Source organism: Mytilus trossulus, chromosome 10 (assembly GCF_036588685.1).
Source record: "Mytilus trossulus isolate FHL-02 chromosome 10, PNRI_Mtr1.1.1.hap1, whole genome shotgun sequence".
Classification (NCBI taxonomy): domain Eukaryota; kingdom Metazoa; phylum Mollusca; class Bivalvia; order Mytilida; family Mytilidae; genus Mytilus; species Mytilus trossulus.
The window spans coordinates 53,357,297-53,384,659 of NC_086382.1; the positions used below are offsets into that span (position 1 = coordinate 53,357,297).

At 32.0% G+C, this 27,363-nt stretch overlaps 3 protein-coding genes across 8 annotated transcripts in view; all 3 read left to right on the forward strand.

Annotated features, from left to right (window-relative positions):
- Positions 1–15,190, forward strand: part of LOC134687622 (potassium voltage-gated channel subfamily KQT member 1-like) — a 91,606-nt gene extending 76,416 nt beyond the window's left edge. For all 6 annotated transcript variants that reach the window (XM_063548057.1, XM_063548058.1, XM_063548055.1 and 3 more), the window contains 6 exons: positions 2,055–2,337; positions 3,685–3,763; positions 5,989–6,064; positions 7,225–7,319; positions 10,078–10,174; positions 11,483–15,190. In XM_063548057.1, coding sequence (XP_063404127.1) covers positions 2,055–2,337; positions 3,685–3,763; positions 5,989–6,064; positions 7,225–7,319; positions 10,078–10,174; positions 11,483–11,593 — 741 coding nt within the window. In that variant the 3' untranslated portion in view covers positions 11,594–15,190. The remainder of the gene's footprint in view (positions 1–2,054; positions 2,338–3,684; positions 3,764–5,988; positions 6,065–7,224; positions 7,320–10,077; positions 10,175–11,482) is intronic.
- Positions 15,191–19,902: 4,712 nt separating this feature from the next.
- On the forward strand, positions 19,903–21,428 carry LOC134688005 (uncharacterized). The gene is made up of 3 exons (XM_063548472.1): positions 19,903–19,994; positions 20,207–20,508; positions 21,345–21,428. The coding sequence occupies exons 1-3, from the start codon at positions 19,955–19,957 to the stop codon at positions 21,426–21,428; spliced, it is 426 nt and encodes a 141-aa protein (XP_063404542.1). The 5' UTR covers positions 19,903–19,954.
- LOC134687623 (interferon-stimulated 20 kDa exonuclease-like 2) lies at positions 21,164–27,017 on the forward strand. Its single transcript, XM_063548062.1, has 5 exons — positions 21,164–21,230; positions 22,246–22,973; positions 23,835–24,004; positions 24,803–24,971; positions 26,739–27,017. Exons 2-5 carry the CDS (start codon positions 22,265–22,267, stop codon positions 26,978–26,980), a joined length of 1,290 nt encoding a protein of 429 aa, XP_063404132.1. The 5' UTR covers positions 21,164–21,230; positions 22,246–22,264; the 3' UTR covers positions 26,981–27,017.
- Positions 27,018–27,363: the final 346 nt, after the last annotated feature.

Consider the following 27,363-nt stretch of genomic DNA (forward strand, 5'->3'; position numbering starts at 1 on the left):
ATTGTAAATGAGACAACTATCCACCAATGAAAGTTCAAATAAAGTGGATGTAAGCAATTATAGAAAACAGAATGTCCCCCAACAATAAGAAATACTCAATAAGTCTTTGAATTCCAACTTGTTTGGTTTTCTTAGATGCAGATTAACCACAAAATTTCAATGTTTAGTGATTTACATATTTTCTAGAGGGTGGTAAGCAGTCAAGGTCAATTTTATTTGCTCTATTTATTGAGACATTTTAAGATGTATATGATTATCTTGTTATGGGCAGGGATGATTCCAGGTGTTTTCAAATGGGTCCCTTGACTATAAAAATTGGGAATTTTCATGCAATTGGGATTTTTTTTCCGGCATAAAATCTATGATGAATTGACACTATTTTCCTGTAAAAACGGAAAATGTATCAAGTTTTACCTATATTTATATATACAATGACTGCTGTAAGAAGTTGTAACATTTTGAATAATCCTTATGGAGCTACTCAGCGGATTATCAAATAATAGTATATAAATATATTATGATTACCAGATGAAATTCTGACATTGGATTGGGACGGGTAAAACTAAAGTTGTTACATGTACATGAAGTTTATTGTACTTCTATTAGTAGTCTGCATCTTAGCTATGGTAACCTTTTTACATATATAGCAAATAAAAAAATCCATTGGGTAATTTTAAACAACTAGTCATCTTTATAAATTGACATTGCTTGAAATTAATTTCAAATTGGACTAGCACATAAGTTCTGTTGAATTCACGAAAGCATTTACAATGGTTTAAGTCATATTTTGGCAAGATATTTTTTGGCAATTTTGTTGCTGATAAAATTATATGGGAGGTTGTCATAGTTTTACCCTAGGTGTAATCCTAAGGAACAATAAAATTTAAACATTGAACCATGATAATTTGTTTTCAAATTTTAATTGTTTGGATGATTTCCACTATTCATATCATTTTCATCTAGAATACAAAAGAAAGAGTAAATTCTGTATTTATTTAATATTTGTTAAGTTTAATTCTCCATGAAGAAACAATATTTTTTTCTGTGCCCAATAGCATTGTATCTTCTTAAAATACTAACCCGAACCTCAACCCCAAAACATTTATATTTAAATACTTATTTATATTTTTCATAAATATATTTGATAACGAGTTCTGTTAATTGATCTGCTTTTACAATAGTCCGAGATAACTCTGACGTCCAATGGCTGTTTAGCCAGACAAGCTGGTCACATGGCCCAGCCTGCTGGCTAAACAACCGTTGGACGTCAGAGTAATATCGGACTACTTTTACGAGATCGGCGCACATTAAAATCAAAGGTATTGTCAAAATAAATAAGTTTTGCTCCCTGCCAAGGTCTGCTCACAGGGGCTTTTAACAAGCCCCTGTGGTCTGCTTTTACGAGACCCATTTTAGCAAAAAGCATCTGTAATCAACCTGCTGGGCGATCGGCTTTTACGAGATCGAATAGTCTCCCATGTAAAAAAAAATTGTCAAATTTATGATATTCTAACTATAAGGTCTCACTCTGCTTTAAAATTACAAAGGTATTGAAAAATTTCTCTTAAACTTTTGAAAGAAAACTTGCTCATTTACCTTATCTTAACAATCTTCCGTTGACATTATTCTTAATCGGCTTTTAACACGCTTTGACGAGAAATGCTGGAAAATTGTAATTGCCTAAGTCAAAAACGGAAAAATTTCCGGATTTTAAAAAAAACCTTTATGACAATTGGGAATTTATTTTCACCCATTTTTTTCGGGGCCGCTAAAGGAATCGAAAGGAACCTAAACTATATAGTAGAATCATCCCTGATGGGTGACCATACCTTGAGCTGACATATATTAAAATTAGTATTTATTTATTTCCAAGATGTAACCTCAAACTTTTTTTATTGCAAATTATTACTGTAAGAAGTCAAAGGCATGAACTTATATTTGGGAAACATTCATATTGATGAAAGAATTTTTAACCAAACAAATTATTTGGAAATGAACTTCTATTTCAAAACATCTACATCACAATTCATTATACATATTTTTTTGTATTTTAGTGTTTATGGCGTTGCTATGCAGCTAGTCACAAATTCCAGTCATCAGCCACATGGACACATCACATGCAGGAGAAAATTCATTACGACCGTCATCATCATCACCATCATTCCAAATCTCAACAAAACATATCTTCATCACAATCCACCTCCGCTCTCACTCGTATGGCTCGTAGAGCTAGCTATTTAAAAAAACGCAGATTCTCCAAAACTTCAAATAATGTATTAGATAGACATGAAAGTGTAGGATCTGTTTCAGGGAATATGGAGTGTAATAGACAATATGGTAAGATATCTCCTTTTATATTTGTTTATGGAAGATGAGTTGTCTCCAATTCTGTAAATTCAGAAATTATTGTATTGTTTTTATTAATGTGTAACATATGACAGGGTGGTAATTACAATTATTAGAATTTGCTTTCTTATATCTGATTCATATACCTGTGAGCAGATTTTCCTGAAATCATAATTATTAATCTCTCATTCTCTTACATTTTTAAAAAATAAAAAAAATAAATGTACACAATAATTTCTGAAGTAACATAATTACTTAAAGTAGATGGAAAATGCAGAGTGATGATTGAGTTGTTTCCCCTTTTATTTTTTTTATTTTTTTTTTATTGCAACTCAACAGAACATTTTGAAAACGAAAAACAACTACATCACTCATAACTCCAGAGAGAAAAACAGCACAAATAGTATATTTTTTTATTCCTCATCATATTAATACAACATGATTTAGATATTGTATTTCTGTCATTCTTGTCAATGATGCTTTCAAAAAAGTATGATTTGGTAATGTTAATCTATTTCAAATATGTCACATTATATTGAATTGTTGCTTTTTAAAGTTCCTTATCTTTTTTTTTACTTTTGCTGATTGAATTGCTTGCAAAATCATTCACTGTGTGGTAGAGTGAAAATGCAGTAATATAAAATATCAATATTAAAACAATTCTAGAACATGGTTAGATAAATGTTGTATTAATATTTAGTAAGCAAGAGACAACCAACGTTCAAACAAATATTATCTTATGAAAGTTCCAACTAATTAGAAAAAAAATAATGATTGGTTACCTTTCATGTATAACATCCTGTTATGATTATTTCATGGATATGTGTCATTATATACATCTGCTACATAGAAGGGATATATTTATGCAGTTCACAAATACTTTGTGGTTGTTTCTAATATAAGCAATCACAAGCCAAACCTCTTATAGCAGATCCATTAAAACACACATGATACCCGGGAAAGGCAGTTTGAAAACGGACTCTCCACCTATGTAGGCAAATTAAAATTTCACTTACCCAGAACAGAATTTCCACTATGCAAAAAGATAGATGAAACCCAAATATAGCTGAAATTCCCTGGGTACAATGTATGTAAAAAGGGAACCATAAGGTTGAGCATATCATGTTAGCAGTATTTATTGAAGTTAATGAAAATCATATGATATATATTCAATATGTTATAAACCAAAATAAACAATGGCTCTGACAAAAATTTGATAAATGTATTATAGTAACATTCGATTATTTATTTGAGATTGCACTAATGATGACCAGTGCATGTTAATCCCTTGGTGATACATAACTTACAATTGTTGATTAACCAAAGTTACTATTGTAGATACTCCTGTAGTATTACATGGATCATGTCAGGATATAGAAGATGATGATGAGAGTCGTGAGATAAGTAAACCAGAAATGTAAGTTTCTAATCAACATAAACAAGATGTGGTATGAGTGCCAATGAGACAATTTGCCGTCCATTTATAGGTCAAAGTATGGCCTTCAAGGTGGAGCCTTGGCTCACACTGAACAGCAAGCTATAAGGGGCTGCAAATGACTAGTGTAAACAATGATAGACATGTGAAAGCTCTCTCACAGGCAAACAACCAATTATGATAAAATATAAAAGTATAAACCAAAAGCAAGGGGACACATTATAATGTAACCACACTGACCAAGCAACAAACCTGCATTTTGATTTCTGTGATTTTGTTTGATACCCTGTCAACAATAAAAAGGGGCATTATGATTTCCTGTATGGGTGTGTCCATATATTCTTTCTTCTGTTGGTCTGTCCCCTAAAACGTTAAAATTATGGTCGAATATGCTGTACCATCAAGTTGTGGTCACACCAACATGGAACATAGGATTTACTGTGGTTAAGACCAATTGGAAGCTTTATGTTCTTTGGTGGAGATTTTGTCTCTTCTACACATTCACTGTTTTCATTCCCTATTCTGTCATAATATGAAAGTTTTGTGTGTCGCAGATCATTATTTTTATGCCCCACCTACGATAGTAGAGGGGCATTATGTTTTCTGGTCTGTGCCTCCTTTCGTTTGGTCGTCCGTGCGTCCGTTCATCCCGCTTCAGGTTAAAGTTTTTGGTCGAGGTAGTTTTTGATGAAGTTGAAGTCCAATCAATTTGAAACTTAGTACACATGTTCCCCATGATATGATCTTTCTAATTTTAATGCCAAATTATAGTTTTGACCCAAATTACATGGTCCACTGAACATAGAAAATGATAGTGCGAAGTTCAGGTTAAAGTTTTTGGTCAAGGTAGTTTTTGATGAAGTTAAAGTTACATCAACTTGAAACTTAGTACACATGTTCCCTATGACATGATTTTTCAAATTTTAATTCCAAATTAAAGTTCTGACCCCAATTTTCACAGTCCACTGAACACAGAAAATGATAGTGCGAGTGGGGCATCTGTGTACTATGGACACATTCTTGTTATTTCTAATATGATTTCTAAAAAAACCTTAAAGGATTACCATCTAGTTTCAATTTATATAATATTTCTCTAGCCATCCTTTCAATTTAGACATTTAACATTCATGTATTTAACAAGGATGATATAAATTTGACTTTATGATGGATTTATTAATGGAATGAATATCAGGTTTGGCCATTCGTGACATAACTATTTATCAATAATTTGTTGGAAGTTGAATATAAAATGCATGTTTTAATAATTTGCTTGTAAACATTTGTCATAATTTGAGATGCACTATTATAATTGATTCTTTGACAGATAAACAGCACCAGTGATGTATGAATTGTGTTGTAAAACACTGATATTATGTAACACTCTGGTTTTGTCAAAGTCAATATATTAAGTTAAAGGAGAGAGAAGTAAGGTCTTAAAAGGCAACCACATAAGGCACCTCAATATAAATAGATACTGCAGATTCTTTTATTCTCATGGCTTTTAAATTTTTTGAATTGAGAAAAACTTTTTTATGAATACCTGAATTGGTTTGGGTTGGGTTGGGTTTTTTTTTTTTTTTTAATGCTTGTACATTTTTATTTAAGTACTGACACTTAAAGTCTTCTTGTTGTAGTTGTCTCCCTTTGTGTGTATGGCCATCTTTTGGTGTCAATATCTGCAAGCCAGAATCCATTAATTGTACCCCCTGAATTGACTCCTTTATTCATTTTTGATTTTCAAAGACTTTTTATATGTTGTATATGACAGTCATCTGACAGCATTAAAGCAATAATACATTCTGTTGCAATTAGTTTCCCGTTTTTCATAGATTGCCTGGACTATTTGTCTTTTATTCACATTATTTCTTTCACAATGATAATCAGGATAAAATATATTTATATGCCCCACCTATGATAGTAGAGGGGCATTATGTTTTCTGGTCTGTGCGTCCGTTCGTCCGTCTGTCTGTCTGTCCCGCTTTAGGTTAAAGTTTTGTCAAGGTAGTTTTTGATGAAGTTGAAGTCCAATCAACTTCAAACTTAGTACAAATGTTCCCTATGATATGATCTTTCTAATTTTAATGCCAAATTAGACTTTTTACCCCAATTTCACGGTCCACAGAACATGGAAAATGATAGTGCGAGTGGGGCATTCGTGTACTGAGGACACATTCTTGTTAACTTTGTGATATTTTTTTTTTTTACAGATTAACTGAAGAACACAAGACAATGATAAGAGTCATTAGAAAAATTAAGTTTTTTGTTGCAAGAAGAAAGTTTCAGGTAGGAAACATACAAATCAGATTTATGAATCATAACAATTTGTATATAAATATAGCATAAAATTTGCTTAACATTGGTTATCAAATTCTTTTTCACATATATAATTTTTATATATGATACATGACTATTGACATTCTTAAACATGATTTCTAACATACTTAAACATATATCCATATTACAATATCTCAAAAGAAACAATTAACAATCCATGGACCCATTACAATTATTCAAATACAAAATAAAGGATGATGATGAATTTTGGTCTGTTTTTGAAGATTTTCTTATAAAAGCTCAATTTTCAAACAGTAACAGACTTTCTATTGAGATATGTTCAACCTGAAATTTGTTAACTGTTTTCTTTTGCATTATAAATTGTCAATACAAATGGTGGATGTGTCAAAGAGACAACAACCCTACCAAAAGCAGAAAACAGTCAAAAGCCACCAATGGGTCTTCAGCACTGAAAAAAACAGCACCAAGAAGGCTTGCTTCAGCTGGCCCCTACACAAACATATGTACTAGTTCAGTGATAATGGACATCATACTAAACCCCAAAACATATAAATGAAAAAATATTCAAAAGCATACAAGACAAACAAAGGCCAGAGGCTCCTGACATGGGACAGGCCCAAAAATTTGTCAGGGTTAAACATGTTTTTTGAAATTTCAACACTCTCCCATACCTTTAGCCAATGTAGAAAAAACATACACACAGCAATACACACAGTGAAACTCACTAAGAAAGTTGACTTCAAAGTCAGAAAAGGTAACAAATGAAACTACCAGTAAGCAAAATGACAATGATACATTATAAAATTGAGAATAGAAATGGGGAATGTATCAAAGAGACAACAACCCGACCATAGAAAAAACAACAGCAGAAGGTCACCAACAGGTCTTAAATGTAACGTGAAATTCCCGCACCTGGAGGCTTCCTTCAGCTGGCCCATAAACCATTAACTTACTTATGTTTATTTCTATCTGGCACACCTCTTATTTAATGGAAAATGCATTCTTTTTGTACACTGCATTTGATCATCTTTGAAGCTTGGTACTGTTGATATTTGATGACCTTTAAAGTATGGTTCTATTAACATTTGAAGTACAGTACTGTTTACTTTGATAACCTTTAAAGCATGTTATATTACTTACATTTTCAGATGGCTAGGAAGCCATATGATGTACGAGATGTGATAGAACAATACTCTCAGGGCCATTTAAATATGATGGTCAGAATTAAAGAACTTCAACGAAGGTAGGAGGTTGATTATATTTGATTTGAATATAATAATTTTGACTAAAAAAAAAATGGAGAATTGAATCAGAAAACAATTCTCTCATGCCATGCTCTACCATTTTAACATTGCTACGCATTTGTTATTATTAGCTTTGAACTGAGTATTCTAGAAAGGTTTAATATGAGATAATTATAATATAAAAAAGAAGAGAGGTATGATTGCCAATGAGACAACTGTCCTCAAGAGACAGTTTTGATAATGCCTATCCATGTTAAAATGAACATATCCATAGAGCATGTCATGACTGATGACGGAATTATTTTTATTCTAATGGAAAAGTATAGAACTTTTGTACTTCGAAGCAGCCCTAAAAGACATGTTCAAAAGGCAGCCATTTTTAACCGGATTTTTTGTGACAAAAATGTCGTTACTGATTTGGGGATGCTCGGCGGGTGGCCAAGCGGCCGGCAATCAAATGTTGTCCGTGCATTAACTCATGAACCGTTCAACCAAAGCCTTTAAAATTTAAATATGTTGTTACTGGCAACTAAATGGAGGTCAAGTTCAATAATGGCGATTTTGACTTTTATCGTTCAGGAGTTATGGTTCTTGAAAGATTAAAAAATTGAGTTTCCAGTCGTGTCCATGCATTTACGCATGAACTGTTCTACCAAAGCTTTCCAAATTTTAATATGTTGTTACTGGTGACAAAATTGAGGTCAAGTTCAATAATGACGATTTTGACTTTTACCATTCAGGAGTTATGGTTCTTGAAAGATTGAAAAATGGTGTTTCCAGTCGTGTCTGTGCATTTCCGCATTAACCATTCAACCAAAGCTTTCCAAATTTTAATATGTTGTTACTGGTGACAAAATGGAGGTCAAGTTCAATAATGATGATTTTGACTTTTACCGTTCAGGAGTTATGGTTCTTGAAAGATCGTAAAATGGTGTTTCCAGTCGTGTCTGTGCATTTACACATGAACTGTTCAACCAAAGCTTCCCAAATTTTAATATGTTGTTACTGATGACAAATTAGAGGTCAAGTTCAATAATGACGATTTTGACTTTTACTGTTCAGAAGTTATGGTTCTAGAAAGATCGTAAAATGGTGTTTCCATTCACGTTGTTGCATTTACTCACGAACCATTCAATCTAAGCTTTTCAAATTTTAATATGTTGATACTGATGACAAAATGGAGGTCAAGTTCAATAATGGCGATTTTGACTTTTATCGTTCAGGAGTTATGGTTCTTGAAAGATTGAAAAATTGAGTTTCCAGTCGTGTCCATGCATTTACGCATGAACTGTTCTACCAAAGCTTTCCAAATTTTAATATGTTGTTACTGGTGACAAAATTGAGGTCAAGTTCAATAATGATGATTTTGACTTTTACCATTCAGGAGTTATGGTTCTTGAAAGATTGAAAAATGGGGTTTCCAGTCGTGTCCGTGCATTTACGCATGAACCATTCAACCAAAGCTTTCCAAATTTTAATATGTTGTTACTGGTGACAAAATGGAGGTCAAGTTCAATAATGATGATTTTGACTTCTACCGTTCAGGAGTTATGGTTCTTGAAAGATCGTAAAATGGTGTTTCCAGTCGTGTCTGTGCATTTACACATGAACTGTTCTACCAAAGCTTCCCAAATTTTAATATGTTGTTACTGATGACTAAATGGAGGTCAAGTTCAATAATGATGATTTTGACTTTTACTGTTCAGGAGTTATGGTTCTTGAAAGATTGAAAAATGGTATTTCCAGTCATGTCCGTGCATTTTCTCATGAACCATTCAACCAAAGCTTTTCAAATTTTAATATGTTGTTACTGATGACAAATTAGAGGTCAAGTTCAATAATGACGATTTTGACTTTTACTGTTCAGAAGTTATGGTTCTAGAAAGATCGCAAAATGGTGTTTCCATTCACGTTGTTGCATTTACTCACGAACCATTCAATCTAAGCTTTTCAAATTTTAATATGTTGATACTGATGACAAAATGGAGGTCAAATTTGAAATTGACGATTTTCACTTTCATTAATCATCAGTAATGGTTCTTGTGATCTTGCCAGGACACAAATAAATGTTAATAAATCCGGTTTGCTGTCGTTGTGACAGCCTCTTGTTAGTTGATGAAGCCAAAATGTTACAGAAAATCAGGATCAGGAACCAAATAGGTCTAATACTAATAAATGTCCATACACCAAAAGCAATTTGAATATTCATTCACCAATTTTAAGAACAAATAGTTCTTATTTAGTAAATCAGTATTAATGAGTAAATCTGCATTTATTAAATTATTGTCCATTGTTGAAGAATCATATAGGCCTGGGTGAGTAATTTCGAATCACCAACTCTTTAGAGGCTCATGTTTCACAGAAGAAATTATCTATTTAAAGTTACTGTTGTAATTATTCGAATTGAGAGACCAAAGATACCAAACGGATATAAAACCTCCAGAAGATTACAACATGACAATGCCATGGCAAAAAACAAAAAGGGATTAATAGACAAACAACAATATACAAATCACATGAAAATAAACTGAGCAATATGAACTCAACTAAAACCTGGGGTGTTCTCAGGATAGCTGATCCTTCATCATACTTGGTTCCCCTCATGTTGCTCATGTAAATACACACTTTGTGATATGTCTAATTTGGTGATACTTTAGAGGTAAAGACTTTGGCAGTCACCCAATGTCATAATTATAGACTGCTAGTTTACAGAAATTTTAAATAGTTCATTACAGAATATATTCCTACTTTTTACAGATTAGACCAAACTATAGGAAAGCCATTTTACCATGGTGGTAGTAAAGATAGACAAAGATCTACATTGTGTTCTAGAGTAGCTCACATTGAGCAACAGGTAAAACATATTTATGTTTGACAGAAATAAATTGTTACTAAAATTATATGCGAAAAAGATAACATTAAAAAACTATGTTATCTAGTCTTAAAGAATTGAATGAAAATGAAATTTAAGAAATAATTCATGGGGGCTTGAATATATCGTGATTTTACCACGGGTTGGCCCTTTATGACAAATATTTTACCCTGAGCGATAGCGAGGGGTAAAATATCGGCATAAAGGGACAACCCTTGGCAAAATCTAGATATATTCAAGCCCCATGAATTATTTCGATTCTAATAGGTCAAATACGGCAATTCTTTTGGATCGAAGCGCTCAAGGTGGAGGCAAATATTTGCCATTCCCAGAAATAAACACACTATTAAATTGGCGTAAAAGAACGGAGCAAACTGAATTAGTGACATGCTTAAACTATTTAAAATAACATAAATAGATAGTTTTGAATTAATGTAAATGATAATTTACTTATATGTCTTAAATGTTTTAACAAATATGGCTTATTACACATTTTAGCATCGTTTGTTTACGTTTCCATGTTGTGGTGATTTTCGGTAATACAAGCGTGCATTTTCCCGTAAAATGCTCATATTCTAACGTCATCGTTTTATGAAAACGTCGCAAACTCAAGTCATAAAAAAGCATATGACGTGGGAGTACGATCGGAACAGCCCATGCAATATATTCTAATTTTACCACGGGTTTGTACTCAAAGCGCTTGAAGGACGTCATGTTAGAATATTAGTTATAGCATTCCATATCATCATATGTCAATAATTGCTGTCAATTTCATACAAAATATGGCTTTACTATTGCTTTAAACAGTACGAGTAATTGCAACACTAGTAGAAGGGAGCGACAGAACAAGAACTTAAAAAAATAACTTGTATCATTCTTGGTTTAATTGTTTTATAAATGGAAGAAGTCCAGGGACTGGTACTAGGGATTAAAATGGTTGACATCACTCAAATATAAAAAAAAAAATAGCATCATCTAGCTTACATAGCTAAATGATCAGTCATTGAAGTTGCAATACTGTGGATTCATTTATTTTTTGTGGGTACCAATTTTCATGGATGAAGGAAAACTTACAACTTTGTGGACATTTAATTTCAGGGTTTTGCAGAAATCTTCATACAAGCCTTTAAAAATCTGTCATTTGTTGAACATTTAATTTCGTGATTCACCTATACTCATGAAATCCACGAAATTTGGTATCCAATGAATAATAATGAATGTACAGTAATCTTTTCATGTAAAATTCATTTTACTGTTCATTAAATAAATATATAATTATTTAATTTTCAGATTGATAAATTAGATACAAAGTTGGATAAAGTTTTGAACCTTCTGAGTGAAGTTGTAGTCAATACAAAGACATGTAAAGCCATCACTGATACTGAACCAGAAAAAGTATAGCGAAGGCTTCTCTTAGTTATTATTTATATTTGTATTTATATAGTTTGTTTGAAATGAAATTCCACACATAAAAATAATATTATAATATTTTAGGACATAATCAATACCTATATCTAATTATGTTTGAGTAAAGTATCTGTCTCTAAGGTAAAATGCGAAAAATGTGCTCTGCCATTTTCTCTTCATACACTAGCTAATGATCCAGTATAGAAAACATGACTTTAGCTAAAACTTTCACAGTTTTTTCCAATTGCTGTTCATTGATAATCAAATGTTTTTAGTGTGATTTACCACCAATATATGATATCCTTAGTTTTTGTTGCTGGGAGATCGCTTTCACATCTTATTACATCAAAACCTTGGGTAATCAGTATAATCTGAAATGGCAAATAACTTTTTTTCAGGAGTGTAACTGGTATAAATATTCAGTATTCTTTACTCTGGAGTTTTTCCAATAACAAAAATGGATAATAAGTTTTGAAGGAGGGACTTGTAACATTTAAGTTGTAGGGATATTGCCTTCATTACTTACTGGATCATCTTCAAATTTAAAGAAATGAATGATGTATTTTTTCTAGAGGGACATGTAAAAATTTTAAAAGAAGAATCATAAGAGATGCCACCTTTTAATTAATGTTTACTTAAGTTCACAGATAAACATTCCATAATTAATTTATTCATTTGATGTCTTCAGATTTACCGAAAAAATAAGTTCCAACCGTTATTACATTTCTTATTTAAGAAACATTATTTGTTTGTTGGAAACCAAATGTTATTATAGTTTATACAGTATTAGAAATCAATTTGTATATTTTTTAAAAGGACATTAGTTGATGTTACTTTTCATAATAGGAAATTGAAATTTTACACATTTTCTATTGCTTGTTATGAAATATTCAAGTTGTTAGTTGTAATTCCATACCTTCATACTATTCTATTTGAATTAATAAAACAGCACCTTAGATGGAAAAAATATATGATAAATGTTGTTTAGCTGTTTAAAAAAACCCAAAGTTTTAATAATATGTACAAATGCACCGAAATTTAGTATTAAAATACTGTTAATATATTTCTAGTCCTTTATATATTTGTTCATTTGCACCATTTAATATTTTTTTAATTTTTATATATCTGTTGTGGACATTAATCTGTAAGTGTTATGGTATATATTCTACCAACAGAACAATCTTTACAAAAGTACAAAGTATTGTGTGTTTCCTTGCTTTATTCTCTCTTCATTAATGTAACTCTTGTGTAAGCTTTAAATCTAAATTTGTTCTTTCCATAGAGAATACTTTTATATGCATTAAAAATTGTTTGCTGTTCAGACAATCATGTTAATGTTACATGTAAACTTTATTTGTAATCATGAACATGATTTGCATAAAATGTTTTAATCCAATTTTTACACATGTACAATATATGTTATGTAGTATTTTTCTATTGATTACCAATTATGATATTTATTATTAAAAGATTTTTATCATGTAATGACAATGGTGATATTTTTTTCGTTTTCTGTCTGTTATTTCAATCCACAATTGTTGTTTGAAGTCAGGGATATTGAACCACTATGATCACTGCATTGTATTCATCACTCGACTCGCCATTTGTTTGTTATTGTTGTGGTTTTATATTACATTTTTACATTTTCTACTATCCATTTTTAATCTAAAAATACATGTTCATGTTTAATATCATTTATTTACGGTAGAATTTGTGTAACTGTCCATGTTTAAATATGTGACATTTTATATCCATAATGTTGATGTGGTCATTAAGTTCTACCCTTGTCTCTCCATCAGCCAATCAGAGGCCTCAGTGGCCAAGTGGTCTTAGTAGCTCTTCTACTGTATAATAGCCAATCAACACCCAGGTTGTGAGTTAAAACCGTGCTCGTGCATATGCATTTGACTCCAATCTTAATTGACCAGGATTGCCAGTTTTCCCATTGAAGGTCAGTTGTTTTCTCTGGGCATTCTGTTTTCCTCTAACCATAAAAACTGACCGCCACGAAATAGCCCAAAAGTGGGGCTTAAAGTAGTATTAAAACACCAACAATCAATCTATCTATCAGCCAATCCATTTAGAGTTAGTTCCATTCAATAAATTTGAGTATTCTGCAACCAAAATACACATCAGGATGAGTTTTATTTTAATCACTACAAAATAAAAGAAATCTGATCCATCAATACTTTCTTAAGCAGGTTTCTTTGAAAATAAAGACAATTTCTACATTTCTAGAAATAAGCTGAAATTTACAGTTCCAATGTTCAAGAATGAAAAGAAGTGTGTGTGTAAGCCACTTTAAATTTTATTACACCTATGATTTAACCTCTATCAATGATAGAAGCCAACCAAACACAAATACATTCGTGTTTTCATATTTATATTCTTGGTGACCCTTGGCTTCATGATACTGTAAACCAACTTATTTTCGTGAGCGATTTATTTTCGCGACTTTCGAGAGTAGAAAAATAACGCAAATATAAATCGTCGCGAATATGTACAACTTGGTTCTTTCCTTATTAAACTTCATCCAGTAAATCAGAAAATCGCAAAGTGGTCAAGAAAGGGTGCAACGTGAAATAAAGAATCTGCGAAAATAAGTTGGTTTACAGTAGTTTGGTGTAGTGGCACCTGTGTACCATAGATACATTATTAGTCTATCATCATTACGTGTTTGTTTGAGTAATAATTTTTTTGTCTGTGTGAAGAATTTCTAACCCTTTGTCTTTCATTATTGCACTGAGGCCATTCAACATTTATTTTTGTTCCTGTGGCCTTTCATATATCCGTATTTACTCGTTTTTTCATAATAAACTCATTTTGGACAAAATGGCTATTGTGTAAAAACAAAATATCGCGAAACCTTAGTGTGTTAAATTTACATTTGATCTTCCAATTTTCAAAACCAGACACATGCTAAATAACTGATTAAACCATAAATAGCAAGTTTTTGAAAATATTCGATACATAAATGTGAAAGCGTAACCAAAATGTGAGATACAAAAAATCAGTTTGAACCAGATTTGGTAGAATTTTTCCTGGATTAAACTAGGCTAATAAATAACAGGAATATTGCCCATGTAAAATAATTAAACATAGTATTTTTTTTAGCATCTTTTAAAGACAGTGGAACTGTTATATTTTACTCCTTTTTTTTAAGTTGATGACAAGAATGTTGTATTTTAAAATTAAGAAATTATTGCTATTTTTAAAGAATTAACAAAAATGTGAAATTTATTATTATGATTTCAGGAAAATCTGCATTTTCATATTATGTTTCAGATATCTTTTTTCTAATCTCAACCAGTCACATCTTTTCACTAAAAACCTGCAATAATTTCTGAATTTACAGTAATCCAAATGTTCATTGACTGAAAGAATGTGGTATGAATTTTATATTCAATTTATTACATTTGGTATTCCTCTTGTTTCTATCTGATTGGTCAATACTCATATTTCATGTATGTATTTATTTATTATTTGAATCTCATAAATGTTAAAATATGCACAAAATATTAATACACTAAACTTCCTAAGATAATTTTATGAAGTTGTTGTTTTCTATTTTGTAAATAAATTTTAAAGTTACTTGTTATTATTCTTAGTAATAGTTTTTTGTTGTCCAGAATAAGAACTTTGTGTGATTGAGAAATTAGTGTGATTTGAAATAATGGATTTTATCAGGTGTTTATGTTTAAGGATCGAACTTTGTATCCTGGTCAAATTTGTGGAATTTTCTATTATATCCAGGATAAATGGCTTTATATTCAGGATTAATAGCTTTATTATCCGGATTTATGGTTGTATATTCAGGAGTGGTGGCTTTATATTCAGGATTGATAGCTTTATAATCGGAATTAATTGTTGTATATTCAGGATTAGTGGCTTTATGTACAGGATTAGTGGTTTCAAGTACAGAGAATGTCATCTGAAATGTTTTCATTGCTAGAGCTGTATAGTTAGTTAATCCACAACCACTTGCAGCCAATCGACCTATTACAGTTAAATAAAAAAAAAATGGTTAAATGCTTACTGGAATCTTGATTGACATACCTGTTCAATGATTTACACAATTTAAATTGGAAAAAAATTGAAAACAACAGGTTCTATAACTTAATACATCTGAAGTGCTTTTCTGGATTTACCTTCACCAGGAACGCTCAAAGCCAAACATTTTTGAAATCCAAGTATGTATAAGTATCGAAATCATTGAAGAGCTATATGTCACACATACCTAAAATAAATAGCCAAACTCATCTAGAGTCAACTTTACCTAAAATAGAGGCAAAAGATACCAAAGGGATGTTAAAACTCATTAATTCAAGACCAACTGACAACACTATGAAAAACACTAAAAATATCTAAATAACAAAAATACAATTAATGGTCTTTAAAACACATTAAATTGTAAAAATATTGGAATTAGCTCTCTCCGCAATATAGCCTTTTTGTGCTAATGTGGCGTAAAGCAACCAACAATCAATCAATCTTTTAAAACACAACAGAAAAAAAGAAAGTGAACAACAGGACCTCATCAAAACTAGATGTGTCTCTGACAGGTGTTTCAAATAAATAATGAGAACTTGAAACCAGAATATAAACCAGATGAAGGCAAATTGTATATACACCATCTGCTATTTCCAAAATAAACCTGAACACACTTTTTGCAACTAATAACTTTTATTTTGTTGTATCTGCTTACATCAATACTGTACTAATAATCTTATATTAGTTTGACCATGGAAGTAATATTTTAATATTACTTCCATGGTTTGACATAATTTGTTATAAAAAATATTCTACAATAGTTTAATGATGATCACTTTTATAAATCCATCACACCAATCAAGGTAAAACAAAAAACAATCTTTGTATAAACCTGTATCTCTTTCGTCTTATAGAGGTGTGTGTTTAATATTGATAACCTTTTCTGACCGAACTATAGTCTTAGATGTCTTAGGGATAGATAAGAGTTGACTACAAATCTGTAGTCATGTGATGCATAATCACTGTTATATCTTATAAAAGTATTCAACGATAAAGCTGTACCATAAAAAGTTTAAAAAAAAAATAAAAAAAAGGAACTCCAAGGAGAATTCAAAACGGAAAGTCCCTTATTATATCAAATGGAAAAAATGAAGGCTTAAACACATCAAACAAATGGGCAACTGTTTTATTCCTGACTTGGCCATAACAGAGCATTATCTGCAGGAGCTGGTCCGGTATTTACCCACAGAACTAGGAATATCACAGTGACAAATTGAACAGCTGTTTGCATAAAGAGCTTGTATAACCACTAGGATGCACCAGAAAAAGAGAACATTTCGAAGACATACAAAATGAAAATAATTGATTTACAAAGGATGGATCACCCGCAGAAATGGAGAGATCTGAAAGATGATTTGTCTCTCTTTTTTAGGAAAATGGAGACTTTCACCACAATAGTCCGGAATGTAATCGGTTTGGAGTAGAGACGAAAGTGTGAGTGGCTTTAATAAAGCTGAGAACAGATGATCAAAAAGCACAAAAGATAAGAAATGAGAAGTGTACTTGGCATGTCTTCTTCTTCTTCCAATACAGTACAGTCCTCTAATTGAGTTTTATTGTTCTATTGCCCATGCTGGGTGTGACAACAAAGGTGCAAGTTAAAAACAGTCTGATGGTGCGATTAAGGGATACTGCAGCTCAGTACCCCCTGCTTGAAAGCATCTAGTGAGGTACTGTCTACCATAGGTTGTTTGAGGCTGTTCCATACCCTTATGCTGTCTGGGAAGAAGGAATGCCTGTAAGTTGAAGTTCTGGCATACGGTACGAGAAATCGTGTTGTGTGTCCTCTTGCTACGGATGATGTAATGTAATAGCTCTAGCGTTGGAATTGCTACAAGGCGATTTACTATCCTGTACATCATAACTGCTTTGCAGTTGGCCCTCCTCTCGGCTATTGGTTGCCACTGTAGAGTGTTTAGTATTGATGTTACACTGCTGGTTTGTTTGTAGACGTTCAATACAAACCGAGCTGATCTTCTTAGACACTTTCTAATTTCTGTATGTTAAGGTTGGTGAACGGGTCCCAGATTGAGCATGCATACTCAAGCAATGGTCTTACTGCCGTTGTGTAGCATACAGCTTTTGTTTGTTGGGGACAGTGCTGAAGATTTCCTTGGATGAAGGGCCTGGTTCAATTAGACTTTTTAGTTATACTTTCTATGTGGGCGTTTCAATTAATAGTTTAGTGGATTGTGATGCCTAGATATTTTTCTGAGTAAACCAGTCTAAATTGTGCCCATGAATGTTGTAGCTTGTAAGATGTGGTTTGCGCTTGTTGGTAACGCGTAGCAGTTGGCATTTGCTGGGATTGAATTCCATTTGCCAATCAGATTCCCGTCTGAGAAAGTTGTTTATGTCTGCTTGTAGTAACTGCGAGTCTGCATCATTTGGGATCCTTCTGCATCCGCAAATAAACGCACTGTTGATGACTGAACATAGTCTGGTAGGTCGTTGATTAACAGAAGGAACACGAGTGGTGCAAGTACGCTCTCCTGTGGTACCCCTGATTGGACTGGTGCAGTGTGAGTTTTTAATCATCCCTGACAACGACTCTCTGATTTCTGGAGCTAAGGAAGTCCATGATCCATTGTAGTGTTGGCCCGCTTTTACCATAGTACTCTGATTTGTACAAAAGACTCTCGCGAGGGACTTTATCGAATACCTTGGAAAAAATCAAGCAAAATAAGGTCAATTTGTTCACCGAGATCTATGTTTTATACTACTTTTAATTTGTACCGAACTTAGACATAAGCTTGTTTATGATCAAAAGCTAGTATTTAGAAGGAAATTTTGTTAATATTTTGTACCTGTGTATCTGTATTTTACTTATAAATGGACTTAGTTTTTTCTTCCAGTTAACATTACATACATTTTGCAGTTAAAATTTTTAAACATTTATAAGTTCATAAACTGTCTTGGATTTTTACCAAACTATGACAGAAGATTCTTACAATCAAAAGATAGTATCAAGAGGAAAATTTTTATTGAATTTTTTCCTCATTTTTGTTGATTTTCAGAAAAAGTAGGCAAGACACTGGTGAACCCTTACAAATTTTTCTTTAAATGTCCTGTACCAAGGCAGGAAAATTGTCATTGTTATATTACAGTTCGATTCTCTGTGTGTTACATTTTAATGTTGTGTCGTAGTTCTCATCTTATATATTTGATGTGTTTCCCTCAGTTTTAGTTTGTAGCCTGGATTTGTTTTTAAAATTTCTCAATCGATTAATGAATTTCGAACAGCGGTCTACCGTACTGTTGCCTTTATTCATGCATTGCATAAAACAGGTATCAGGTCCGTTCGCGCCCAATATACTTTCGCACCCTACACGTTCGCACCTCGCACGTTCGCACCCAAGGTCCGTTCGCACTCTACACGTTCGCGCCCAATTTTAATTCAAATTCCAGTTGAATAATTAGAAAATCATGATTGTTGTTTTTAATTGCTTTGATGTAAATACTGAATGTATTTATAGCTTGGTATGTGTAAAAGATTAAATATTTTAAATGAAAAACACAAAGGATAATTGTTTTTAACAGCTTGGTCCCTTTGATCTGAAGCAATGAAATAAGGAAATATAGCAAAACACTATTATATAAACCAAAACGTGATAAAATTTATTGAACGCAAACGAAAGGGACCGTTAATAGACCACTTTCGAGTTCATCCGTCACCGGAAAAAACTCGTATTTTTTAAGGGATAAGATTTTTTCTAATAACTATTCAATAAGTAAACTACCCAGATAGAATTTCACGGCAAGTAAAAAAAATCCCAGGGAAACATTTTCCTCCTGATAAAAAAATAACAACAACTACTGTGACATTTTTTCCTCCGGATCAAATTTCACCCGGATATAATTTAGCTTTACAATTACAGATACAGATGCCTTATATTATAAATGACTATGTGTATTAAAAAAACTGGCGAGTCTGACGCGAGACATCTTGTCAGTAACAGTTAATTTATTGGCACTAGCTACGGTTACATGGAAATGTAACAATAATAAAAATACTAAGTTATTGTTACATAGGAGACTAAATGCCGGAATGCAAAGTCGGGTAAGGAACCGATTAATTACGAATGTAACAATAATTACTGAGGCTACGGTTACATAACGTTATTGTTACATGAAAAATAGCAATATACGATGAGTCTATTAAAATGTACTAGATAATAAAAATTAAAAACATTTATGTTATATTTACAATACATACAATTATTAAATATAAATTCTTTAATTATTATAAGACTGAAAGGTGCAGAAACGACCGTCGTTGGATTGCCCAGAAGAACGAATAGAGTCATGCCGTTTCTTAAAAGACGACCAAAGGAAAAAGAAGAAGGTAACTAACTTTATTTTTTTAAATGGACAGTTGATATACCCCAAGTTTTTGATAGGATTCGTGTTTCTCAGTCTATATTTGCCTGTTTGCCTTTTTCTTTTTATCCATGACGTTGTCAGTTTGAATAATGGAAAATAATTCACTATTTATTAGTACTTGATGAACTTAAATTTTGACTTGCATGCATGTTTATAATTTATTGTTTTTTTCAGCTATGCTGAGTTGGATACTGAAATCCGAGATAAACCTTACATCCGTAATGGACGGCAATGTAACCATACTGAAAGATGACATAAAACTACATCACATGCTTCCAACAAAAATATTAGGTGAGAACATAAACATTGCTCGAGTGAAAAAGTATTTCTCACCGGAAGCATGGCAAACATTAAAGGTTGCATTATCATCAAAAAGGGATAACGCAGAATGGAACTGTACAGTATGTGATACGGACGTTAACAATGCGGCATCACTGGTGTGTGATGGCTGCTTGGAGTGGTTTCACCAAAAATGTGTCAGACTCAGAAACGCTCCAAAAACCACTTACTGGATATGTAGAAAATGTCATTGCAAATAAATAATTAAAGAATTTATATTTAATAATTGTATGTATTGTAAATATAAAATAAATGTCTTTAATTTTTATTATCTAGTACATTTTAATAGACTCATCGTATATTGCTATTTTTCATGTAACAATAACGCTATGTAACCGTAGCCTAAGTAATTATTGTTACATTCGTAATTAATCGGTTCCTTACCCGACTTTGCATTCCGGCATTTAGTCTCCTATGTAACAATAATATTTTTATTATTGTTACATTTCCACATGCCGGAGATTGACATTTCCATGTAACCGTAGCCAGTGCCTAATTTCTTTTTACTGAAATTGTTAAAAAGGAACTTTCTTTATGATTCATAATTGTATCATTAATGGTAAATGAAAGGGTATTAAATATTGATGAAAACAGCATTACTTCAATTTTTATGAACTTTAGGGTCGTTATCCAGAGGCATATTTAGAATTTTTTTCAGGGGGCTCTAAGACAGTCAGTGCCCCCCCCCCCCCCCCCCCCCTTTCCCCATTTTCCGTATAATGAAAATATTATTTTTCTCCATTTCGTTGCAATCCGGAAACCAAACTGGTATCCGATACCGATTCTAAAAATAGAAACGAGAGTGCATTTCCTGTGATTTGAACATGTGTCCAAAGATAAATATTAGTCTTTAAAAAAGGTAATATGAGGCAAGAGAGCATATGAAAGACCACTAAGTCAGAATAACAGCTTTAAAAATGAACCTCTTCATAGTTTTTTCTTTAATTTGTACCCAAATAATCCATTGTAACAGGAACGAACTTTCAAACTTTTGTCAAAAAAAGCTAAAACCGATTTGGAACAACCTCCTAAAGAGAGATTTCCCTTAAATGAGTGATTGTCTCTCAGACATGGTCTATATTTGCTGTTGAAGAAAAGAAAAAAGCTTCAAACCTAAAAAAACTGAATGCCAATGAATGAAGGGGGAAAGTCGTCATATCTGGAACAACTATAACATAAGGCCAAAAAAAATTTTTTTGTTGTTTCCCCTCCCTCCACCTGGGTCAAAAATAACTTCTGATTTGATTACATTTATGTCAATCATCATCATCATCATTATACACAAATGAATAGGGAATCATATAAATCTAAATTAAACCGAACTAAGGCAGCAACCATTTGATTTTCTGGGGAGGGGGCTATGGTTGTTATTTTCCGACAAACTTTTTTTTCTGCCTTTGGCAAAAACAATATTTTTCCCGACAAGTTGAAAACCATTTTTTTCTTTCAATTTTAGCATTAGATATAGTGGCAGCTGAGGGTGAAACAAACAAATTTTTTTTTCTCCAAAAAACTGGAAAACAAAACTTTTTTTTCCAAAAAAAAACATACACTGAAGCCCCCCCAGAAAATCAAATGGTTGCTGCCTAATAGTTTTTTAAAAATCAATGGATGTCATACTGATTAAACATGATTCTCCAAACTAAGCTTGAATAATTAAAAAAAAAAGTTTAGATACATGTATGCTGTATTGTAAAATCAAGAGGACTGCTTGAAATCCAAGATTGGTTCTTTAAAATTTCATAAGTGGAGGGGCACAGCACTTATAGAAGGTACTGGTCGGTACTGGTCATTGGAAAATTCTTTCTTGACAAAACAGTCTGCAAAAACTTTCCATTTGAGACTTTGATCCAACTTTTTTATTTATTTTGTAGTACACTACTGCATGTAACTATGTTATATGACAGTGGTTTGGATGAAGATGACATTGAGACCTTGCCAGATACTCTAAACAAGTCAGAGAAACATGAAAAATGCAACATGCTGAAAATGAATGTAAATGGTAAAAACATGATGAATGGTGTGAAAGATGAATTTATTTATGACTTAAATGATCATGAAGAAAATGAAGAATTGAAGGGAAATACAGAGAAAGGACCAAGCAAGAGGAAATTGATATCATTATTAGAACCTGATAATATTCACAAAAGATTGAAGAAATCTAAAAAACTGAACTCAAGACTTGAAAGACTGTTAAAGATTAAAAATAGAAGGAACGTTATTCCCTCAGATCCCAAACTATCTCCCTTATATACTGAAAAAGAAATGAAATGGACATCATTTGAAGACGATAAGGATATTAAAAGTCACGAAAATGATTTAGACACTAACAGTACCCATGCACACTCAGTGATTAGACGTGTTCATATAAAAAGTGAATCTATGGAATATTGTACTGAATGTAAGAAATTGTGTAAGAAATGTGCATGTACTGTTCAAAAATCAGATGTAGCAAAATGTCACAATCAGATTAATGATATGAAAATAAATGTTGTTTCTCTTTCTGTGAATTCTACATTGAATAGCATTCCTACAGAAGATAGAATAGTGGCTATGGATTGTGAATTTGTTGGAGTCCATCCTAAAAATAAGAGTGCTCTAGGTAAATGTTTTGTAATTTAATTTGAAGTAGAATGACAATATTTAAAGACATGGTAAAAACTTTGTTCCAATCTGAAGTAGGCACACAAGTACAAATGAAGATTTTGCAGTTAGATTTAATCTTTATCATTTCAGACACAAGGATCATGGCTTGCACTGTACTAATTCTTAAAATTTATATATACATGTATATTGTAGAGAGTCTTATAACAACAACACTTTATGTCAATCAATAAATTTCTGCAGCAGTCTCTAAAGTGTTGTTGTTATAAGACTCTCTACTTTTTATGTTTTTTTATCATAACGACCCTGCATACCCTCGGGTATCCACTTTATGGACCCTTCCATACTACAGACGCACCATCTGTTGGTTCACTTTCGTTTGTAATTGATTTTATATACATTTGTACATATTGTATATAATCATGATAATTGTGCAATTTTGAAATGTAACATTTATAAATAATGAACATTGTATTTAGATACACATGTACATCATTGTACATGGAATTATTGATCCTGCTCTTCCAACTGATTATAACAAAAAAACAAAAAAACAAAAAAGGGGAATAACATGAATAAAGACATCTGAAATGTTTATATTCTTTATTTAAAACAATCTTATACATGTAGTTCAAAATGTGATAACTAGGGTACAGGAAAACATTTATTTTGGACAACATGTATGTATGTGGATTTGTTTAATACTAAATGTTTTACAATATGAATAAAAAAAATATGAGAAGACAGCATTTGCTATGAAAATCAGTTTAGAAAAGTACTTTTAAACATTTGAATTTCACTAGAATATATATGTCATGTACAAAATGTATATAAAAGCATAATACATTATATTTTTCAGGAAGGTGTTCAGTTGTAGATTTCTATGGAAATGTATTATATGACAAGTTTGTTAAGCCAGATGAACCCATATTTAGTTACCGTACACAGTGGAGTGGTATAAGAAAAAAGAATTTAAAGAATGCTATTCCGTTTGCTACAGCTCATCAGCAGATATGGAATTTACTTTTGGTAAATGTTTGAATATTATTAAAATCATTGTGAAGTAAGAATGATTTGTCCACTGATATAACAATTCATGCAATTTGCAAACCTACAATGTACTTCAAGCATTTGATATTATAACCATGACATTCAGGATATGAAGTGATATTTCTACTTTATACATTACTTAAACACAATACATGATGTGTATGTATTTTTTTGTACAATGTACCATACCATGTACCATTCAAACAAAAAATCTAAGCGAAGTTTACTTGTAGATACATGTAGTGCCTCTGACTGTGGAAGCACTGTAGCACTGTTAATACATGTAGACTAGTTGTTCAAAGTGTCAGACAAAATTCTCCAAAGTGTCAGATAAAAATCTCTAATACAATTCAGGAAACAATGACTTACTCTTATTTCAGCTGTTTTATTGTTTTGAAAATTTGAGATTAAAGATTAGTTCTTTCTACTGCAATAGAAATTTCCAAGCGGAACAAAGTTTTCTCATGAAATATGAGAGTTAAATGTTCGTTTTATTTTGAAATAAACAGATACCATGTACATAATTGAATTATATATGTACATTGTACATATTTATACATTTTAATCATAATGCAGTTCAGACAGAAAATTTTGAATTTATTTTGGTTTGTGTTTACATACATTTAAAACTTAAACCTGTAGGAGTTGGTGAACACTAACTTCCACATGTAGACACTTTTGTAGATATAAGGGAAATGTGTAGTACTAACAATAATTATGACCACCAAAAACATATGTATACATGTATAACTCGTGCTTTTATTATTTCTTTTCCAGGGTAAGATTATTGTTGGCCATGCATTGTTTAATGATTTTAAAGTGATGAAGATACAGTATACAGGAAAGCATGTGAGAGATACAGCAAGCTATAAACCACTGAGAGCTTTGGCCAACTTATCAGAGAATACTGCACCAAAACTCAAAAATCTTAGTCAAATATTATTAGGTAAGGCATGATTTAATGTTTATTAGAATACAAACTAAAACTGCAAAAATACTGAACTCCAAGGAAAATTCTAAATGGAAAGTCTGCAGTGTTGGATCCATAACTTTTCCTAAGGGGGGGGACTGACTGACCTAAGGGGGGCCCGCTCTAGTCATGCTTCAATTATTCCCTATATAATCAACCAAATTTTTCCCTCAAAAGGGGGGGCCTGGATCCGCCTGTGGTCTGTTATAAAATTGAAAAATCAAAATCTCAGAATACAACAAATGAATTGAAAGCAACTGTCTTATTCTCAACAATGTATAGGCATTTCCTACAGTAGAGATGGTGGATTAAACCTGGTTTTATCATGTTTATAGAGGTAGACTAAGGGAATAACTCTAACAATCAAACAAATATATAATTAAATTTGAGAATATAAATGGCTATAGACAGACAAAAAAACATTCATTCAGTCCCTTGATAGTAACTCCAACAATTTTGTATAAACACTTTTGTAAATTAAGAAATTATTTTGAGGTTTTAATTATTGCGTGTAATGCCACTGGTTGAGTATCACAGTAAGAACTAACATTCTGATATCAGATATGCATATATCTGTTTGTAGCTTTTGTGCAATAATCCCAATAATAATTACACACAATAATTTTGAATTTACGGTATTCAAACTTTGTACAGTGATCTAACACAAGCTAAAGATGTGCGTCTTCTATTTTAGACAGAATGGAATTTTTTTTCTCATGATTAATTAAGTATGTGTGGAACTTAATTATTTGTGTTACATGTATTAAATGCTGAAAAAGTTACCTTTAATTATGTATGAGGGTGAGGGCCACAAAACTTCCTTCCAACTATCATGATTTCCACAGTATTGTCCTGATTTTCATGCCTCAACCTGATATTGGGATAGATAAATAAGTCCAAACCCCGATTTTCACAAAATGAACCCAAATTATTGGTGACCAATTTTAAAGTTTTTGATCTATTTCTAAAATCTGCAATTTTACCTGGTGACATACTCATGACAAGTAAACAACCCTTAGCTTATCTGTGTTTGATGAGTTTTAGGATCCTCAAAATTAATAAATTTGTAAAAAGAATCTGTTAGTCAGCATTTCAATTTTAATGAATTTATCATGTGATCACAAAAATGAAAGTGTACCATAGTTTCATGAAAAATTTGTACTAAACCATGTAAACCGAAAGCAAAAACTGATATATATATAAACTCACTAGAAAACAATGGTTATCTTGAAATCCTTTAATATTTTCGAAATCAGATGTGTTTTTGTCCAGTTCTGATTTGAAATTGACCCCATTTTGAGTCTAAGCCTACCTCAGTAAGAGACTAATTGCACCTCTCAACAGTAAGAATGATAACTCATATTTTATCCTTCTTCTCATTAACACTGAGAAATAACTCAAAATCTGTCTTTATCCTTCTATCTTATGGACATTTAGGTGCAGCGCTATATCGCCAAGGGAAATTTTAAAAGTTGGCCGGTCTGGGGCCAAATAGGGATATTTTTTTTTATATAATCCAGATGTATTCACTGAGTATTTGGTAAATTGCACTGGTATGTTTTTGTGACATCTGCTTTCATTGTTTGAATACATGCCTTTAAATGTTTTGTACTTATACATTATAAAAACAGTGGTTTGGGCTTTGCTATTTATTGAAAACTACAGTAAAGGTGGAGAACTATCTCAAAATTCTTATTGGCAATCATACCACATCTTCTTATTTTTACATTGATTTAATTTTAGGGAGAACAATTCAGACGAAAGAACATTGCTCTGTTGAAGACAGTATGGCTACTCTGGATTTATATAAGTTAGTAAGTACTGAATGGGAAAAGTCAATCCTGGACAAAGAAATAAGACGTCAAACTAACGATAACAAAGATATCCTTGACAACAAGGAAGAGGAAACATGTGACAACAACTGTGATTCTAAGTCGTATCTTAGTGATGAATTCTGGCCTCAGTATTTATTTCCGTCAAACTAAAAATGATATGAAATTTAGAATAAAGCATTATTTATTATTTGGTTGTTTCTGCCTCAACTGCATACAATTTGAATCTTGGAATACAACAAATGTGTTTTACTTTTATGTTATCATCCATTTGTGGATCCATGAATTTGAAAATTGGGGCCCTAGCTGGGCAATGCTTTGAGTAAAACAGGTTAAAAGTCTTCATAAAGGATGAATGTAGCTATCATAAGCATGATAAGGGAAGGCTAGGCATCCTGGCCAATCCCTCCTAAATCGTCCTTTGTGAACTGTTTCAGCCATGCCACCAAAAAGAGCCAGGATTAAAGTAGTTTTTATTATGTTAACCTATCATTCCTTCCTTTGGTTTTGCCATTTTTGTCGAGCCTTCGACTTTA

Bases quoted from the DNA above. Each gene is read 5' to 3' on its own strand.
- LOC134688005 (XM_063548472.1), top strand. From the start codon at position 19,955: ATGCCGTTTCTTAAAAGACGACCAAAGGAAAAAGAAGAAG. The intron at 19,995-20,206 runs GTAACTAACTTT...TGTTTTTTTCAG, and splicing joins ACCAAAGGAAAAAGAAGAAG to CTATGCTGAGTTGGATACTG. The intron at 20,509-21,344 runs GTCAGACTCAGA...CCATTGTAACAG, and splicing joins AGTGGTTTCACCAAAAATGT to GAACGAACTTTCAAACTTTT.
- LOC134687623 (XM_063548062.1), top strand. From the start codon at position 22,265: ATGTTATATGACAGTGGTTTGGATGAAGATGACATTGAGACCTTGCCA. The intron at 22,974-23,834 runs GTAAATGTTTTG...TATATTTTTCAG, and splicing joins TAAAAATAAGAGTGCTCTAG to GAAGGTGTTCAGTTGTAGAT. The intron at 24,005-24,802 runs GTAAATGTTTGA...TTTCTTTTCCAG, and splicing joins AGATATGGAATTTACTTTTG to GGTAAGATTATTGTTGGCCA.